Source organism: Copidosoma floridanum, unplaced genomic scaffold (genome assembly GCF_036245765.1).
Source record: "Copidosoma floridanum isolate Cflo_tuat_1 unplaced genomic scaffold, Cflo_Japanese_pri ptg000006l, whole genome shotgun sequence".
Classification (NCBI taxonomy): Eukaryota; Metazoa; Arthropoda; class Insecta; order Hymenoptera; family Encyrtidae; genus Copidosoma; species Copidosoma floridanum.
The window spans coordinates 21,025,382-21,045,729 of record NW_028321883.1 but is presented as its reverse complement, the minus strand read 5'-3'; the positions used below and the strand labels follow the sequence as shown (position 1 = coordinate 21,045,729).

Here is a 20,348-nt window from a genome sequence, read left to right as displayed (position 1 = left end):
ACGTTGTAAGTGAAGAAAAAGGGGGGAAAATAGTCTTTTCGGTTGTCCACTTGACATCTTGGTTCAATTACACTTTGCAGCTCTTCAACTCGATCACGAAAAAAAAAGAGGGGGGGCAGAGGTCGATTGCACACGCGACGTTTATCTCGAGGGCGTAGAGATGTTAACGTGTGCGGCACGCTACACGCGATCGATTTCGCTCCCACTCGTGCAAGCACTTCGATTAGTTGAAGTCTCTTTAATTTGGAACTTTTTTTTTTTTTTGTTTCACTTTCGAGTGATGAAAAAATAAACTAAACCAAACTTGATTGCACATAACGCCTTTATTCGATTAAGTTTCACTCTGCCGTGATCTGATTATCCTTTATGCGCTCGCTCGTCATTGTCCGAGCCATTGTCCACTATTAATAACCACTCGAGCTCGAATTCAACGTTTTGTTTTCTTCTAACTAAATAATTCCTTCTTTGTCAGTGTATTACTAAAAAAAAGATAATATCAAGTAGATATTAAAAAATGTAAAAGGAAAAAATAATCAATGCTAACCCCGTTTACTTTATTTTCAATCTCTCTGATTTATTCATAGTTCGATCAATGGCGATTTACAGTTCTCCAACAAAGGTGCAATTTTATTTCAGATGTAAATTATCAGTTATAAGTAACGCATTCGTCTCGACCTAAATTGTGTACTGGCACTGTGGTTTTGATGGTCCGTATACTCTAGCGACCACACCAATGTGTACTTCATTTACGTTGAGGGGGAAAAAAATCAGCTCGACGAGAAACCGATTATCAGGAAGGGCAGACTCGTTTTAATTGCTGGAAACGCCCGTAATGGGCCCATACATTGGCTTACTAAATCGCTTGTCAACGTGCGCGCTCCCTCCTGCCCAATGATCCGTGTGATTGCCCGTGTGGTGAGCCCGTTATCAGCCCTGCGTGTACACCTTAACCTTGCACTCTTAGCTTAACGATCATTGTGTGTATAGTGGCGGTAGTTTTCGTTAAAAATGACCAAACGGGAATGAATAAAAGCTTACCTGAAGTCTTGATCACTCGTTATTATTTTTTCGCTCCTTTTTTCTATTTTCATGTCCATGCACAATGTTTCTCTACGTACTTTTTTTCACGAATCAAAAAATTTACTGTCCGACCGACTCACTCGAAGCCCTTCGAGAATTAATTCATCCAAACAAACGGAAAACATTTTGCAACCATAAATCCGGCAACTCGTAAACACATATGCAACAACCCACTACTCCGAAACCATTATCTATACAAATCGGACATGACGATTCCGCAAATCCGAGGAAAATTCCCTTTTCCGTCTAATTAAGCGATTTTCCCCTGGTTAACGGATAATCGATCTCCTCTCCCTCTCTCTCTCTCTGAAGATATAATTCATTGGACAAGTGTAATCGTGCATCGTATCTCCTTACTTATCCCATGGTATACATACACCCGGAGAGCCTCTAAAAATAGGGATGTGGGGGGGGGGAGAAGGGAGGAGAAGTATCGAAAGGAGAGAGAAAAATTCGTTTTTTCCACCTGAAATAATGTAGGCCGGGAAACAAGTCACTTGTGTTTGTATGTGTGTATACCAGTGCTCCGGGAGAGGCGCAGCAAAACTCTCCCGCGCTCAATTCTCGCGGCCACGCGACAGACAATATGCTTTTCCACGGACCATGTGCAGCCTATATACAGTTGTAAAAGCAATGGCAGTGGTAGCCCAGCAGTAGCTTATAGATGTACGTGTATCATGTATATAGCTACACAGAATAAACACACTTCTCGCGAGCTCTTCTCCCGCGAGTTTCGTGTTTCGCTCTTTTCTGCACGTGTGTATAGGTATACATATATACGTGCACACACGGCGATCGAGGATTTCTTACGGTCGAACGGGGACGGGAAGGGGGGAGGGTGGGAAATCTCGATCGCGGTGATAAGCGGAGGCCTCTATTCGTCACGCCAACGCGGATGGCCGATCCAAGATGATAACGCGCGCCGTTGCGACGAGCGCGTCGAATCGCTTCCACCGAGTCCCATCCCCCTTCTCCTGTACACACACATATACCTGCGTTCGACACTTGTCCGCGCAACAAGGATTATGTTTCCGTTGTTTGACTCTCTCACTCTCTCTCTCTATACCTATATGTTATGTCGCTGAGATTCTTGCACTGAAATATTTTTCTCGGCTCGTATATGGATCCGCTGGACCAATCTTGTTTATGGTGACATCAAATTCGTGTGCGAGCAATAAGAGGCGGATCCTCCAGGATTCATCTACATATTTCGATACCATGCGTATGGCATGAAAAAAAAAAAAAAGTGTACGACTGTCCTTCCTGGATCATCGCGAGTTGGTACCCGAGCAGCACATATAGAGTCGTGGTAAAACTGCGTGGCGCTGAGTAGCTCAATAAACAATTAGATTAAAACTTTTGCCATCCTCGTCGATGGCCGTAAATCGCTGGAAAAGGAAAAAAAAGCTATAAACTCTCTTTGCCGCTGAGCGCCGTATTAGATCGGTGCCTGCATCTATCGAGCATCGGCGCAAGAAAAGAAAAATCGTCTCGATCGGAGGTGCAAGCTTTTTACCGCACGCGCGCCTCCAAGTGCGTACCATGACACTTGCACACAAGACACGAGCGTCACGCCGACGCTTAAGTAATTACGCGACGCGTGCAAACGATGCACTATATAGAATATAAGGTGTACCCGGAAAAAGAAGAGGCGAACGAACGCAAGCGCCTCGTTAATCAAACTGTGCTTAAACAGTTCATCGTCCGGTTTTCCACCGATTCGCGAAAATGATGATGGAAAATCGTCCAAGAAGCCGATTCATTAGGCTTTGTACACAGCGAGTGACTGGCGCTCCAATGAGATCTGGGACATAGCGCACACTCGCTCGCTAGGTATGTAGGCCAATAAGAGATGGCTCGCTGCAGAGAGAAAGAGATACGGATGGATGGATGCTATGGTGTTTTGCACGTGTGTGTACTGCATGTTATGCGTATGGTGTTGTTGCGAGGAAACAATGAGAAAGACAAAATGAGAGCCATTGGATGGTCATGACTTTCGGATGTGCAGGTATTATGGTTATGCTAACTCACGAGGGGGAGGATTAAATTTTCGGAACACAAGGGTAACTCGGTATCTGTCGGTTCACACATGTATTCATGAGATGCGAGAAGTGCGCTATTCTATACCGAGTACGAGAGACTCGCTCTAAAATGAATTCCGACGGTGGAGCGCAGACGCGGGCAAAAAGTACACTCGGTCTTGCGACAAAAAGTGCTTTCCTCAAATGAGTTGGATAAGCATTTCATCGTGTCGGGCGCGGATTCGGCCCGAAAAACTCGCCTTTTAATCCTCGGGACGATCCACTATGTACACCCGATTCTTATGTATACGCAGGGTGTCCCTTGAAAATCTGGCGCGTGCACTTATATATACGTGGCGCGCATTCACCATACAGTCATGTATATTTGTGTGCAACAACGGAGCAACGGAAGCAATTAGAGCCGCACAAATGGAAACTGGATAATCCGGGCTCTCGTCGAATTCTCGCGAAGAAGAAGAAGAAGAAGAGCATCGCCGGTGTGCACACACGTGCATGACTCGAATGAGAATTATCACGCGAAGGAGGAGGGCACAGCCGTGACTTTTCTCCGGCGAATGTATACGGGCGTTCTGTGCACGGGCTTGGGAGCAATTAGCGACCGGTTGCACGAGGCGGGAGGGAAGGGGGGAGGAACGTTTAAGTGTTTCTAATTACGGTCGCGGAGCCGATTAGCCGATAATGAGAGTGTGGTACTGGGGAAGTAGGTGAAAACTTTTCGGGAACTCCGTACGTGCAGTGTGTGTACCCCGTGTGACCGATTCTGGAGCGAAAAATCGGTGGGAGACTCGGGCAGGGGTTTTTTTGGTTGTTTGTTTTGGGTTCGTTTTAGAAACTCCCAAGTACATTCCGGTATCGGGAACAAAATGCGTGCAATTGACTCTCTGTGATTTTGGCTTTTTAGCAAAACCCAATGGATTATACACTACGAGTATAAACGAGATGCATCGCACGCATCAAACGCCAGAGTTAACGAGAGCAATCAATCACCGTCCAAAGACACGGGATCTCTACTCTCGCGTTTCTCTGTGACGTTTTCCTACCTCGTGTACCTCCCCATAGCGATTCTTAACTTGGTATAGGTATCGGACCCCGCGTTGCTCTTTCCAATTAGTCACTGGCGCTAATCTTCATGCGGAAGCAGTGAGCGCGTCAATGGACTATACGACCTTTTATGCGGAGAGGTCATTTGGATCTGTGTGAGGGTTGCGATTAACATATTGGCTATAGGAATAGTTGTCTTATTATTATACTGTAATACATTTTTACTTTTTTCTCGCCTTTGACGTTGATTGTTTAAAATGTCTGTATCATCGCAGAGGTGTCGAAAAAGAAATGACGTTTGGTTAATTAAAACATGCTGTTTCTCTCCAAAAAGTATTCACCGTCTCGTTAAATGTAAAGGTGGTAATTACTCATTTTACGGGACACACATGGCTGTGCGCTGGAAGCAAAAAAAAAAAAAAAAAAAAGCTATAACCCGCTCAATTAAAGCGCCTCTTAAGAACTTTGTAGCACGGCGCATCTTTGTTCTGTTTTTTACGAAAAAGAAAAAAAAAATTGTATTAAAAGTTTAACCCAAATAAACAAAAAAAAAAAAAAAAAATAAAAAAGAATAAGACGGCACGTACACAAACGCGCAGCTCGTTAAAACCACGTCAGTCGAGAAATTAACGCGCTATGCGCGTTTACGAGTTCCCATATCTCGCGTATGAATCAATGAATTGCCGTCGATCCTCCGCGTGGCTCTTTGATTAATGCATCGCGCCCCCTCCCCCCTGAATTTGCCTCGAATTAGCCAAAGCTCGCAAAGTACCATGTACATGTACGTGTGTATAAATTTTTTTTTAATCGATACATGTGCTTTTGTGATGTACATGCAACTACTACATCGATTGTCGATTTTCATTATGCACCGCGACTGAAGGGTCTCACGTTCGAGCATCGAGTGTTATTACACCGAGGGGTATAAATATATACATATTGTTGTACACGCTCGCGAGACGAGGGTACCTATAATTCAATTTTTGCGGTCGCGCGCCTCCGAGTCCAATTAGCCGGTCGAGATTCAGCAGCGCCGGCACTGAAATGTTAATGAGAGTTGCCGCTGCTGGCTTTTATTCTTTTGTGCGGCCCCGCGCGCTTACACGTTACGGCACGAAAGGAACTTTTCTCTCTTTGCCAGAGTGTACGCAGATGTATAAATATATATGCGTGTCGAGAGGCTGCTGATTTATTTTGTATCAGATATACGTGTTTCTTTTTTTTTTTTTTTTTTTTTTTTTTTTTTTTTTTTTTTCTTCACTTCGGCGTGGACGCTGTGGAATTTATGCGATTATAATGATCTTACGAGCAGTTGGGTGTGAGGAATATTTTTTTCTTTTCAATAGGCACATGTCACGCGTTAATTTGTAAGTTGATTTGCGTTAAGTGGGGTCAAAGGATTTTCGAGACTAGATTACAAATGAACTCGCGATATGAATCAACGAACAAAAAAATTTTTTTTTTTCTTCGCCGAAAGTTGTTTTACGACGATGTGGAAGGGTCACTGATTCAGCAACGCCTGTCGAAGGAAGATTTGCGGTCGAAACGAAACAACTTGCGGGTTTAAGTGGTTTTTCGCGAGCTACGCGCGAGAGTGTTTTATTTGCGCCGTAAAGTATACAGCCGGCCTCATGTCGCCGGTAGTCGTCACTTTGTGCTTGAACGTTCCGAGAAATGTTGATAAATGATTTTGAGCAAAAAAAAAAAAAAAAATGATAGAGGAATAACAAGTACATGGATGAATTTTTTTGTTTTTTTAAATATGGATTGAATTAACAAACTTGCTCTTGGCAAACATGTTAATTGACGACGAATGATCGGACCCACAAAATTAAAGATTGAATTAAATTCTCGTGTGGTTGGTGCGGAGCCTAAACGACGTCCACTTTGCGTTATTGTTTCCCCTCACGAGCACCATCATAATCCAGTATATACGTATACGTGCTTGTATGGCCCGGTGGCCCAGCCAAATTGCCAGAACTAAACTCTCCCAAGAGAAGAGGGAGGACCCCTCCGATCATTGTTTTCTCTGCACTGCCGTTGCGTGTGCAGCCTTGCATCGTGATTACACAGTGGGCTTCCTTATAAATCTCTGGTGTGCACCCCTTGCCTTAATTACACGCTCAGGGCCATTATCTTTGTTGTAAATTTTTTTATTTTTATTTCTTAGCTACGACGTATTCAATACGGCTTTTTTTGCGCATGCGAGCAGGGTTTGCTTGAGACGGATCCGGTAATCAAGAGATTTATTAATTTTGACGGAAGATCTCGCGCCACCGCGTTTCTCCCAATCAATGATCAAAAACCAGCTTGATTGTCTAAAATTCACAGCACTCGCTGATGCTGGCGATGAAAATGTATCGCAAAAGCTTGCGATAAGTACGTTACATAATATATACTGAGTAACTGTGTGTACAACATGATGAAAATTTAAAAAAATCAATCACCGTCTCCTCAACGACTCGAAAAGACCAAAAGATAAAAAAAAAAAAAAAAAAAAGGAGAGAGAAATCGACAACCGCGTGTGGCAAGGAAGCGAACAAACTGTTACAGCTGCATTTTTCACGGCCAACCAGAAAAATTCCTTGTATTCCGTACCATCACCGCGACGACAACACCTGTTTCAAGTTAATCAAAGCGCCCCCCACTCACCATCATTATCATGATCATCGTCGCGGTCATCTGCCCTTTTTTTCGGGTGCCTGTAAGAAACTTTTCATTCAAGCAACAGAGGCTCTCGTAATAATATTTCACCAAATTCCAAACACGTCGTAAAGGAGGTACGGTGGCCGGTGCAATTTTTATGCACGGGGTTGGACGCGAAACTGGCAATTTTGGCCTCGGAGGAGGCGGGCCCGATTTTCTCCGACGGGGCTTTAATTAATCGGGCCGGCTTATTTACGACTAGCCCGCGAACATCTCGCTCGAGTGCGAGGGAAAAGAAATCAATTTTCGGCGTGGAAGAAGGACACGAGGCTTGGTATACACGGATTTTATTACCTACACGTATATATTATGTGCACGGGGAGATTGATTGTGGAAATCCGTCGCTAAGGTCCATCATATTTGGGTTAACCGAGCGAGCGTGTGAATCGGTTCACGCGATTTATTGATTCGTGGGCCATTTCTTTTTTTTTCCAGTTGACTGCCAAACTTTTGGAATTTTGTTTTTCATTGCAGTGCGGATTAAATATATTACACATGGTTCCGAGCTTTGTTACTTTTTAGATTAAAAAAAAAAAAAAAATATCCCATAAGAATTAGCAGCCAATTCCATTGTCCCGGTTGTTGTATCGATGACTTTTTTCTCAAATGCGTACTATATTAATTAACTTCAGCGTTGGCGATTGATTTAATCGTTTAACGATCGTAATCTTTCTAATTTTCAATTACCTGATTATAAATCAATGGATCAAGAGACGCAAGCTCGAGCGATAACGGTATACATTTATATACCTATACGTGTATTCATGCTTGATGATTTAATAAGTATATACCTCAACGGAGAGGGGCTCTCTTATCGATAAATCGATCGATAGCCAAGTTGAAATTGAAATTAAACGATTTCGAAACACTTACGCACTGCGAGTAAAATAAAAAAAAATGCAAATATAGCTCGTGCACCCCTGACACGATTACAGCTTGCAAGCTTTACTTGTTCCACTACACGTAAACTTTTTTTTTGTAAATAAATACATTCGTACAAACCGATATTTACAGAGGTCCCTACGTGTCACAGTAATTGACGGTATTACGAGGTGTATGCTTTTTTTATCCAGTCAACTTTCATCAGCTCCCGTGAATTATGAGCACAGCGCAAGTGAATCACGTGTCATTAAAACAACGATTCACAATATTCCGGTAAAACAATAAAAACTCCAATTACGCTACGAGCGTATGTAATAAATATACCCGTGTACAAGCTGATGTAAATAAGCGTGTACGCTAAAACGGTACTCTTTTTTATTTAAATTATTTTATTCACTTTTCAACCTCCGGCTATCGATGAAATTTGAATACGAAGAGAGAAAAAAAGTCCTCTCGTCGCCTAATTATTGCTATCAAACGCTCCCGAACCGGTACGGAAGAGCAAACATCATCAACTTGCAAATTCGATAGAAGGAGAGAGGAGGAGGAGGTCGAGAGAGAACCCGTTCCCGATGCAGGTAAGCGCATCGAACTCACCTATTGCATCCACACCGAGTGCCGCTTGTATATCATCGACCTCGATCGGACAACCTCCTCCTCCTCGAATATCAATTCGACCATTATGTCAATGATCCCGCGCTGCTGCCGAGCGGAGTAGCGTTACCGATCGGCACATACGACGTTGCGTGCGCCGTTTACGGGCGCAATGTATATACCCGGAGAGAGGGGCTGGAAATTAAAAAAAAAAAAAAAAAAAAAAAAAAGCGGCATTTCCACGGGCGACTTTCGATAATCGCGCGCGAGACGTGTTCTAGAGGCCTCGTCGTACGCGCGCTTCTGTGTGCGAGGAAGAGATCGGGCGTACACACACGTGCGCGCGAGGGAAAGAAGAAGACGCCTCCGGGGAGATGCGGAGATTTATTATCTCGGCGGGGAATTATGGACGGGGCTGCTGGAGACTCGGGAACCTGGAAACCTAGAAAATTATGTTGATTCGAGGGCGCGCGTGCCGAGGTATCGTGATTCCGTTGGCGGGCATAACTCACCGAGTGGGAGGAGATTGCTCTTGGAACTTGTCACGAGAGTAATGAAAAATGGTATCTAGGGAAGGAAAATGCTTGACGAGTTTCGATGTGGAAAAAGGGTGGAAGGGGTGCTGGATAATGATGCCAGAGAGGGGCTGGGGAGAAAAGTTTTGTTAAATAACGCCTTGGCGATGCGATCGTTGTATAATATACCCGCACGCCCAAACATTCGAGTGGTACCTAAATGGGTACACGAACAGCGTAACGATGTTTAATTACACGGCGATTCGTTTCACAATAGTCTGAATAACCGATTTGATCTAGAAAGAAGAAAAAGATGCACGTGAGTATACAAGCGTGTACACTTTGTACCCCAATAAATCACTGCTCTTCCCGTGCACAGAGATACCCGATTCCCAAGCGTACGTGTATACATACGACAAGTATGTAAGTAAGCGTTCCGCGTTTCAAAAAATCCTTTTGGTTAATTAGCAAAAACCCCAGTGGAACCGCGTCATCTCTTACTCCCCGTGTCTTTCCTCCTCGCATAATGTCATTATTATCGAACGCGAATATCTGCAGACACGCTTGGGTGCCTCTCGCGGGTCGTTTTGTGCGCCGTGTGTATAAATTCTTGAACGGCGTCGTCTAATCTATGTGAATGGGATAAAAGGCGGTGTTTGTTTAGCAAAAGGAGATGGATGCGGGACAACGGGGAGCTATGCTGTGTACCGGCCATCGAAAATAAAGTAAGCGGTAAATACGTAACTTCGAGACTATGACTAATAAAGCTCGTTAGACGTTTAAGCACGATCATATTATGCTCACGTGTAGGTATACATACGTGTGTATAGATGTGTATATATTGACGGCAGCTTTATTTAGCGCACGCGAAGCGAGTACGTGTACAATAGCACTTCTACGAAAAGTATTCCATTGTGTGGTTCTGGTGCCTATCGTGTGAATGACAGTGGGGCCATTTTTCTCCGACTATATTTACCTTTAAAAATTGTTCACAAAACTTGGGTGAAGACTTTAAGATGCAACTTATAGAGAGAAGAAAGTATCGTTAAGAGAGTAAAAATTGTAGGTAAATTTGGTAATAAGCTCAGATGCCATTGTTTTGTCATTCAGTAAATTTAAAACTCTTTGAGCTGGAAAAGAGAGTCAATCCGCAATTTGTTAAAGTACTTACACAATTTTCAAAAATGGCCCCAAAAACGCGTCTATACTTTTTTAAACTATAACCATCATATATAACAGTACAAAAACCACAACCTAGGATGAGATAAGAGCTTCCATGTCTATTGTAACCACGGGGCTGATACGAATTTTCATAGAATCGCTCGTATAATTATCCGATCGTGGGCCCAGTGTTCCACATGGCCAACAACTATTGTATGGGCTGTACAGAGATCGACCGAGCAATAGATCGAACGTTTGAGGGCGATTGTCGACTACTTAGTAGGTTGTGGGCGCCAAAGGTTATGTGAAAAGAGGCCCCCTCGAGAGAGAGAGGGCTCCGTGTGAGAACGACCGCATGAATGCGCGGATTCCAATGAGATGCGGGAGGGAGAGAATCGAGCGGGACCGTTTATGGTCGCGGTCGTCGTTTGGATTTTTCGTGCCGGCTTACAATGAAGGAGGCCCATGATGATGATGATGCTGACGATCGTTTTAATTGAATGCCCGATCGGCAACGACTTTGTTTGGACTCTCTCTCTCTCTCTTGACTTTACATTCGACAGCGATGAATGCTTTTCTGTTGCTCGATGGGTTTTAATGTAACGATTATTTCGTGTTAACAGCGAGGTGTACGTGTAGATTCGGGGAGTCGGGGTGACAAATTGAAATATCCCATGTGCATTATAGGGTTGGCTATGCCAGTACACAATGCAACGATTCGCATCTCCCAGGCGCATTTGTCCGAAGAATGAAAAAGGATGGAGCGAGTGTTCATTGAATTACCTCGATTTTTCAACAGATCGGAGATAGAGTCGTTCCCGAGCACGCTAAGAGTATCTCAATTCGATTCGAATCTGCGGAGCTCTCGCAGCCTCGCTAATAGTTTTCGTGTACGGTCGCGTGTTTCAATAGAATACGGAGACGTAATTTTTCACCCCATACGCGCGTGTTTCCGTTACGTGTTATTGAAACGTTGTAACGCTTAATCTTTCCGTATATGTATACGTGCGTGTCCTTGATTTTACAAAACCGGTATACAACGTGGCATCAGATCCGATTGTGCATTGTACGGGAATGTATGTACGGTATTACTGTTTTTCGAATTCCATGCTTAGTGTTTACTGTAAAATGTGTCTCTTTTCGCAAGTCTACCCTCGATAAACAACAGCTCCCCGGAGCACCGTATTATATACAAGAGGAATTGGTCAAAATGGTATTATATAAATCGTTGAATCGCAAACAATTTTTTCCTTATTAACGGAATGATATTGAAAAAAAAAAAAAAAAAAAAAAAAAAAAAATTAATGTCAATAATTTGGCACTTTTTTTGCACTTTTTCTTCGTCATTTATGGAGTAGGTGAACGTTTCACGACAACCCAAGAGATCAATAGCAAGACACGATGTAACTAAATGATAAACGGCCTTCCCTTTTCGACCAAACATACTTACGTAGGAAGTACAAAGAAAAAAAAAAATAACAATAATAATGATAAAAAGAAGACTGCACTCGGTCACGACCCCATTGTTTTCTCCTGCGTCAGTGGAATAATCTCCTGGTCCGAATTCTCCCCCTTTTTTTTTCTCTCGATGCTTGTATACTTGTCACGAAGGCTGTACACACTGTTATTTTATTGCGGCGACTCGAGATTTACGTTTCATGGGCAGGGAAAGATAGTTTGTCGCTGATCATCGCATCGAAAGGTATACATGTATGTACATCTTACAATGCGTATTAAGTATATATGCTGTGAGCTCGAAGCGTTGGAGTTCGGCTGTATGGCGTGTACATACTTACGCGCGCGGAGAGAGAGGGAGCAACAAAAAATTTGTGTCAACGATATTGTTGCTGTGCAATTATCATGCAGAGAATCGAGTAGTGTGAGTAGGTATGCGTGTGTGCATAAACGGTGGCGTTTTCGGGACTTTTTGGTCGTTAATTCATTGCTCGAGTTGAGTGTGACTTGCAGAACCTCTTTATACATATGTGTTTCTCGTTTATCCTCGATATACATACTCCGTGAATGGTTGATTTTTCTAAAAGTGTTTCAACAATTGTAAAGCGATGATGGCTTTTACTGATGTTTAAGTATTGTTTGACACTTTGTTGAGGCATTCGACGGTTTTAATCATTTGGTGAACATTGGATACCAAAACTGTGAGAAATAAGGACAACGTGTAACTAAAGCAAACAACTTCAATTTAACTAAAAAGTGACGACTCACTTTGTAAAAAAAAAAAAAAAAAAAAAAGAAGAAAAAAAAAGTTGCCGTTACGATCGGCCGTATTTGAATTGCTCATTGTTTTACATTGACTATGGATAATATATTCCCGTTGCTATGGCGTGTGTACTTATACACAATTGTTCATAAAAACACTGAAACTCGGATCTCCTTCTTTTTTTTTTTTTCATTACACAAGTAAACCACAACTCCTCTGTGGTGCCTCGTATACAGCTTCTTTTTCTATACACATTTCTTCTCCTCACCTCCTCGTTCCGCGCCAATAATGCCCCGTTAGCATCTTGTTTAGCGTTTAATGAGTGTACCTATTATAAACGAGTTGTTCAATTAGCGGGAAAACCGCGGGTGTAAGCCTACACACACACACACACACACACACACACACACCCATGTACGTATATGCAGCTCAAAATTGAGCTGTTCCTTAGAGAATATATTATATACACCACACGCAAAAGTACCTCGCGTCTAACTGAATCTACTCTGTCGACAACTTCGCGCTCCGAATAGAATAAAGAAGCCATCGATTTCCTTGTAATAGATGACTCTCGGTTGGACGGGACAAATTTACGATGCCATTCATTACACGAATGCATGAATCTCCTGTGGCATTATTTATCGATTATTGTCATATAACATTCATGTTTATTCGAGAATGATTTTTCTGCGTTTATCCGCCCACGAAGTGTAACATTCATTTTTACAACTACGAAATCAATCATCCCCTCGTAAGCTCATAAAAATTATATTCATCAATCGATAAAATTCACGTGTCTGTTACATATGACAAAATGTATAGGCATCATGATAGGCTGGATACAATGCACCCACTTATTACCCAAATTTTGGCTTTGTCTCCTCACCCTTGTTGTCCACACACAACGCAACACACGTACCTTTACAGAGAGTTCAAATGAAAGGTCATGTACAAATAAAAGTAGAAAAAGTCCCACACTCAAAGAACAACGTGATAACACATGGCTTTGTCTAAATTTCCATATACACTTGGTCCACTTTTTTCTAATCAAGCTACACGTCTCATAGCAAACCTACCATTTTTTGCAAAATAAAAAAGCTAATCCTTGGCCGTCCCATCAGCATCGCGAATTGTATGCGCGACAACGCATATACACGAGTACAGAGGACCAGCCGGTGTAATTAACTCTCACCCGAGAGTCCTTGAGCGTCGGGGCAAAAAAAAAAAAAAAGTAGCGGAACACTCTGATCATCGTGCGGAGCATCCGTCCTGTTATATACATTGTACAATGTCGCAGTTGACAATGACGACGATGATGCGCCACTGACATCCCACCGCTACCCTTGACCCGATTCAAGTGATGGATGTACCTGCATGCCGAGAGAGAGAGAGTGATGGGCTCGTACATACACTCACTCCCTGTCGTTGTTGAGTGGGAAGATTGATTTCGCGTTTCACTTTCGAGTCCATTGCGGTTTGGTGGGCGTTGCGCTCCGGGTCCTTTCGGAGATTACGGCTGCAGGAACTCCATTGGAAATTGAGTTTCTCGCTGGCCATTTGATCAGGTTTTAGTTATAGGGGGGGGGGGGAGGTGTAACCATACAAATTAACGAGGACGGGGCGACGCGTTGCGTAAAATTTCTTCTCAAGATCATCGGCTTGACGTCGCCACGACAGGAATTACCATATACTTTCTCGTCCCAAAGGCACCGCGCTTCCCCCTTATTTGATCCTTCGGAACAGTGCACGCTCGGAATTCCAGGGCGCGGGTATAAATCTCTGGCTAAACGAGCCTGTCTCTCTTCGGAAGCGCGCATCTTCGAAATTACGCGCCAACAGAGGTTTGCCCGCAACTTCCGCGCGACTCGTGATTTACGCCCATCAGCCGAGCCAAAGGACCTTCCCCGGGTATAGGTGCGCAGGACACGAGCCGCATTAGCGCGTGAGAAAGTGAGGAGCGATGAATAAATGATGGGACGCGGAGGATCGGCCACGATGCGCGATCGTAATAATAATAAAGTGTTCGATCGGAGAGTTTTTAGGGTCTTAATTGCCTGTAAAAGCTCGCGCGAGCGGCACGGCTGTAAATAGTTCGTAACTGTACCTCCATGCGGTGTACTGTTGCCAAGCTTGGGTCTTTTTTTTACAAGTAACGCCGTAATAACGACAAATCCTCGGCGATAGAGAGTATACAAATGTTTTCTCTTCTTGTTTGTCGGAACAAACGAAGCTTGTAGCCTGTACTGTCTTAAAAGCAAGGGGACAGGGTGGTAAAAGAAAAAAAAAATAAATAAACGAGCCAATGCTGTACAGTTGGTGCAAGTAGTTTTGTCTTGGCGTGAGAGATTGATTCCGCGCGAAACTACAAGATTCGCGTGAGAAAAGCTCGTGGGTGGGGTACTTTTTTCCACCTCCGTTGCATCCGATTTTTTGCGAGGGTGACGAAAGGTATTCGATGTGCGTTCCAGCAGAGTACAAGACTCTCTGATCGTCAAACACAATGATTGCCTTGCCCAATACGTAATAAATCAGAAATTATCGTACCCACCGTGACGAAATTTTCACGAGATTCCGCTAATAAATCTCTCTCTCTCTCTCCCTTTTGTCTCGAATCCCGGGCTGTATCCATTCAATTTTCGAGCGGCGGGAAAAGAAAAGCTTTCGTCAATCGAAGGCCACGGCGAATATGATTATTCTTCGCGAGAGCGTAAGTCACGGGGAAAAATAAAATCGAGACAAAACAAGCGCTTCCGCGAAACAATAAATAATCACGCTCGCGTGTGTGTTTCCCTGAACGTTGCACACAACACCGAGATGGTGATGGCAAAAAAATGAGATTTTCCTAATCAGAACCCCAAAGGACGGCGTGCCTTGGCTCCGAGTGACCCAACAGCTCCATCAGAGGAAAGAGGCGCAAGAACCTCGCTGTGCGTGCCAAGGCTGAAATTACACTGCAGTCGAGGAGAAACCCCGGGAGCGATATGCCGCGGGATGTTTGAGTCGCACTCGCGAGCCGATCGATTACGCTGTCGATCAAGAGCTGTCACGAGGGGGATGCGCTTTTCCCCCTTTTATTCCGGTCTTCGAAGAAGAAGGTGGAATTATGGCCGGGAGAGATTCGTAAATAACGCGGTGTTTCAGGGATTTTCGTGCACGCCTGTGTACAATATATTATACGACGCGTTGTTTCGGCTTCCGCCTGTTCGGGGAGCTCTTTCGTTTTTTTGCGTGAATTGGGAAAAGTACATCGTGGGCCCGAGTGAGACGTCAAACCGTTTGATGGGCTCGGATAAAAATCAATCGCTGTAATTATACGTGTACGCGAGATCGCGTGAAAAATATCGCACGAAATGAGGGACTTGTCGGGCTTTTCGAAATTTAAGTGCACGCGAATCCCAAGTATGGAGTGGAGAGAGAAAAAATAATCTCCTTCGCGTCGATAGGCGACCAATTAAAATTTAGAGGGAAAAGCGAGAGGTCCTTCCGTCACAGCCCGAGCGGCTCGATAATAATTGACCTTTTGCAATACCCCGCGGAGTGTATATCACTTTCTTCGATCTTCCCTCCATACGTCAATCCCCCTATCCTCCGGAGATCCAGCGACGACACGGTAATCCCCGTCAAAAATCGCCCCGCTCACGTAACACCGAGCAAATCAACCCCTCCTGTGTTCGTCTTATTACAAGTGAGGAGGAGAAAAAGAAAAATTTATAACACCGTACCTAATTTATATACGGTTGTTTTCGATGAATACGAGGAATAAACAAAATTCAACTCTCCGCTGTGTATACGTACAATATAGTGCGCTGTCCCTTTGAACCCGCAAAGATGCGAGGGTGTAGATTAGCGCATATACAGTCATGTGTGTGTAAGAACGAGTTTTGCAACAATAACGACGAGCGTTTCGTTTTTGCTGTGTGTTTCAGGCACGAAGAAGCGGATAGACGAGGTGACGCCGCCCAGGAGCATACTCGAGATCTCCGACCGTACCCTCAACTGTGGCCTGTCGCTGCCAGGTTTGTCATTATTTGCACTCTTACCAATGTTTATTATCAAAATTATGTAAAAACAGGAGAAATTCGTTTGATTGAAATAAATGCAATCGTTATTACCCTTGAAAAAAACAATGGGCCAAGGGTACAATACGCACAAATGTAAATCCAGAAACGATACCTCCTGAACATCGATCGAAGCAACAACAACGTATACAACAAACCCTCGTTGAACGTTGGTGGGCTCTTCTTCGCTGCGCGTGATCGTAATCTCTCGTGTATCTATACCAACAACGCGCGGCTTGCTCGCACGCGTGCATGTATATCATAATGTATTGCGCGGTTGATACGGGGCCCCTCGCACAATCGGCCAAAGCCGTCCAATCATCTATTCGCGCGATGAAAAGAGCGCCCGCACACCCGAGAGGGCTTATATATAAGCTGCGTGTGCAATGCGAGCGAGATCCGTTAGTGTGTGGGTATGCGGAGTGTGCGAGAGCCGGGGAGGCCCCACGGAGATCGAGGAATCTCGCGTTGAAAGTACAATTACACCGGGAGTTCATTTGGTATACGCATGAGCTTGTAGACGGATAAGGGTTTGCTCTTTATTTTTTCGATCAATATAATACTACGGACTTTTTACGCGGTTGTTGGTCGATGCTTGCAATTTCTTCCTTCACCGATCGGTGCTGAAATATTATGACACGTGCACAACGGTCTTACGAACAATGTATCACGTACCCTTCTCCTGATTGGCAGACGAAAAAAATTATATATACCTGTTGGTTTGCTAGTGATGGATAAAAAGTGGCTGAAACACTTACATTCGTAAACCACGAATAAATAATTACCGATCAGTCGATCTGCGTGGTTTGATCGGTACATAGTGTAAGTGCTTGCTCTCGAAAACGTTACTCTGAGTAGTGTCCTACGTAACCAAAAAAATGATGAAATCAAATTATTAATGGGGTAGTTTTTGACTGGCAAGCAAGGGGTGTGTAAGCCTCCCTGCGATTACTTTTTTTCCGTAGTTTTAGATTTAGTGTTAAATATTTTTCGTTACAGACCAAACTGTCCTTATTCCATATAAATTTCAAAGAAGGTGTGTAAAACCGCAGAATATTGAAGAATGTTGAAGAAAAAAAAAAAAAAAACCAGAAGAGCACGTAAATCCTACCCGTCGTCGTAGTATATATTCTTGCCAAAATTTTTGTTCAAAACATTATTTATCATCCATCCGCATGTAAGCATGGCAAGTGACAATTTTACGTTCGCGAGCAGAGCTGGGCTTATCGAATACCTCAGACGTTTCGTACAACGCGACGGAACGAGTTTGTGATACATATATCAGAAATGTATTTTTTTTTGCCCGCTTGTTGCACCGCACGCGACAAACATTATCGGGCCCGGCTGCACTTGAGCCGTCGTCTCCTCTCGCGAGAACAGGTACGTCGACACGTGTATAAAAGCCGCGCACCACCGAAGCAAGAGGACAGTGTATATCATATAATAAATGCGGAAGCTGAACGGCACACCCGCGCACGCACGTGTATACACGTCCTCTTGCACGAGTGCCCCCCCCCCCCCCCGCGTTGTTATTTATTTTATATTACATGCGTGAGTGCACACCAGTGTGGTGTGTACATTTTTTGTAACGGGCCTTTCACCGTTCGATATTGTACGCAAGAACGGTTCGATGGGAAGTACGATTACTTATTGGGATGCATCCTCGTTAAGAGAGAAATTCGTTACTTAAGGGACCCATATGATGAATTTAAACATCAAGAGCGATTTCAAGCAATTGAACAATCCATCTTGAAAAATTGTCCATCCACGCAAGTGACAGATATTGTGAATGTGTGTGTGTGTGTGTTTTTTTTTTCTTCTCTAAACAAGCTCACTTGCTCCAAATTGGCACAATAAATTGATCTGACGACTTAAAGTTTTCCTAATTATTTGCCAATGTATTTATTGCTAACTATTTTTTAAAAATTTTAGTTCAAAATATAAGCTCGTGAATTTGAAACGTAGAACTTATGTTTAACCGTTTAATAAAAAGGTAAAAAGGATAGTGGTTTATTCATGCATATTTTTATTTTTTTTTTATTTTATTAGTAAATATTTAAATCTCTAAACTGAGGATGTCACAATTTGTATTTCTTTGTACGATTATATACAAAACAACGAGTGTAATCACTATATGATGGCGGTATATAACATCTATAATGGTCTTGTTACGTAAAATAGCCGATAAATTCTTATAGTTATTTCGATGAATGAAACAAGTACAGTACAATGTTTTATCATTTTCCAAAATCGATGTCTAGCAAAAAATTTAGAAAAAAAAATTGTTGAATTTTCAATGAGTTCCATCGAGCTCCGATAAAACCATCGATAATCCTCGTTCCCATCGAGCTCATAAGCTGCACCGCAACAGCAGAGGCCCGCATGCCCAAGTATACCTATACACCAACACGAAAAATCCATTACACACGTTCAATGCAAAGGTATCAACGCAGCTGACGTAATTGCGAGCCGTATGGTGCAAAAACATCGATTTCACATTAAATTCAGCCTCTCCGTCCCTCCTCGTCATCAACGGCGTCTGCAAAGACACTCAGTCTCCTGATGCGTGCAGCCGCGTATACAATACAATATGCTTATCGCGTTGGAAAAGGAATTTTTCATAACTCCGCATTCCCCTCTCGGGGCTCCACCCAACCGTACATTGCGCGAGTACAAATTCACGAATGTTTGAGTAGAAAGTCACAGTTGCGCGTCTAAACACCTACAGCGCATCACGTGCCCCAGAGATTGATTGCACATGCGTGTATTTATACGCGCAGCTAAAAGGACTCGAATGCGCGCCCGCGTACATTAAGTAGCGATAAGTGTATATGGTTGAGGAATTAGGAAGAAAAAAAAGAGAGGGGAGGGGGGGAGAAGAAAGGTGCCGATAGCAGGAAACGAGCGAGCGAGGTGTGAGAAAACGAGTCAGCCTCCTCCTCCTCCTCCTCCTCCCCGTTTTATATTAGAGCCCGGTTCAACGGGCCGCCGCGCTGATAAAGAAGGAGAAAGTGACAAGAGAGGCATACCTGCCGTGGCATGTGCAATGTATACCATAACATACGTGACCCCCCCGTGTCTGGCTCGCGGAAAGAGAAAACGAGAGCTCGAGTGGCTTTTTTGATAACAAACATAGGTACAGCCCCTGCATGCCACCCCTGTGGGTATACGTTGTTTAACTATGTACCATTGCTCGGCGTGAAGTTCCTTTGTTACGGGGGGGGGGGGGGGGCAATGTGTATGAGGTAACCACCGAAATCCATTAACTCGAGTGGGATTTTTTATTTACATCATCGTGCTCGTATTTGTAGGAAAAAAACGTATCCATCGCTCACCGATACGTCGAGTAAGTATATGCAACGCTCCTCTCGTACGTGCCAACGCGAATTTTCGAAAGTACCTTGGATTTTGGAAATTTAGCGAAATTTCCGCGCTTCCCGAGATCAATGGAGGAAATTTAGAAACCCTGATTAGCTTTTTTTTGACGAAACAGCACTTTACATGTGTATACCGATAACCGCGATCGTTTTCGCGTAGACAACGATTTACGCTTTTAATTAATCAACCGGTTGGAAGTTGTTTGCCCCCATCTTCTCGAGAAACCCGTACGAAACGACAATAACAATAAAATATGAGGTGGTACGAATAACTGTACGTGTGCACCGACGTCGTACGTCGGGGACTCGTCATTTCCATTTACAGAGTGCCTGGACCATCGTCATCGTGAAAAACAAGAAAAATCAGTGCCAAGTCGCGGGTCACTAAAAGCCCCGGCGAACTTTTGTTACCATCATCGGTTCTTCGATCCCATCAGCGTTGAGTATCCCCGTCTAATTAATATCTCACGTGCACGTGTATATGTATGTGTGTGTCGGGCTATCTACCGCTACACACGGATAGCCCGCGGCTGCGTGATGCCGGAGTGAAAATTCACTTTTATGAACTGTAAATCACGGGATCGAGAGTCGCGTACGGCTTAGAAGGAGGTATTGGGTATATATATTTATGTATTGTATGAGGGGGCTTACCTTCCGGGGTCACACAGTTTGTC

General features: G+C 43.7%; 1 protein-coding gene across 2 annotated transcripts in view; it reads left to right on the top strand.

The window, feature by feature from the left end:
* The window catches only part of LOC106639464 (uncharacterized), a 378,265-nt gene that overhangs the window by 226,088 nt on the left and 131,829 nt on the right, over window positions 1-20,348 (top strand). For both annotated transcript variants that reach the window (XM_089598472.1, XM_089598471.1), the window contains exon 7: window positions 16,166-16,255. In XM_089598472.1, the coding sequence (XP_089454598.1) occupies window positions 16,166-16,255 (90 nt within the window). The remainder of the gene's footprint in view (window positions 1-16,165; window positions 16,256-20,348) is intronic.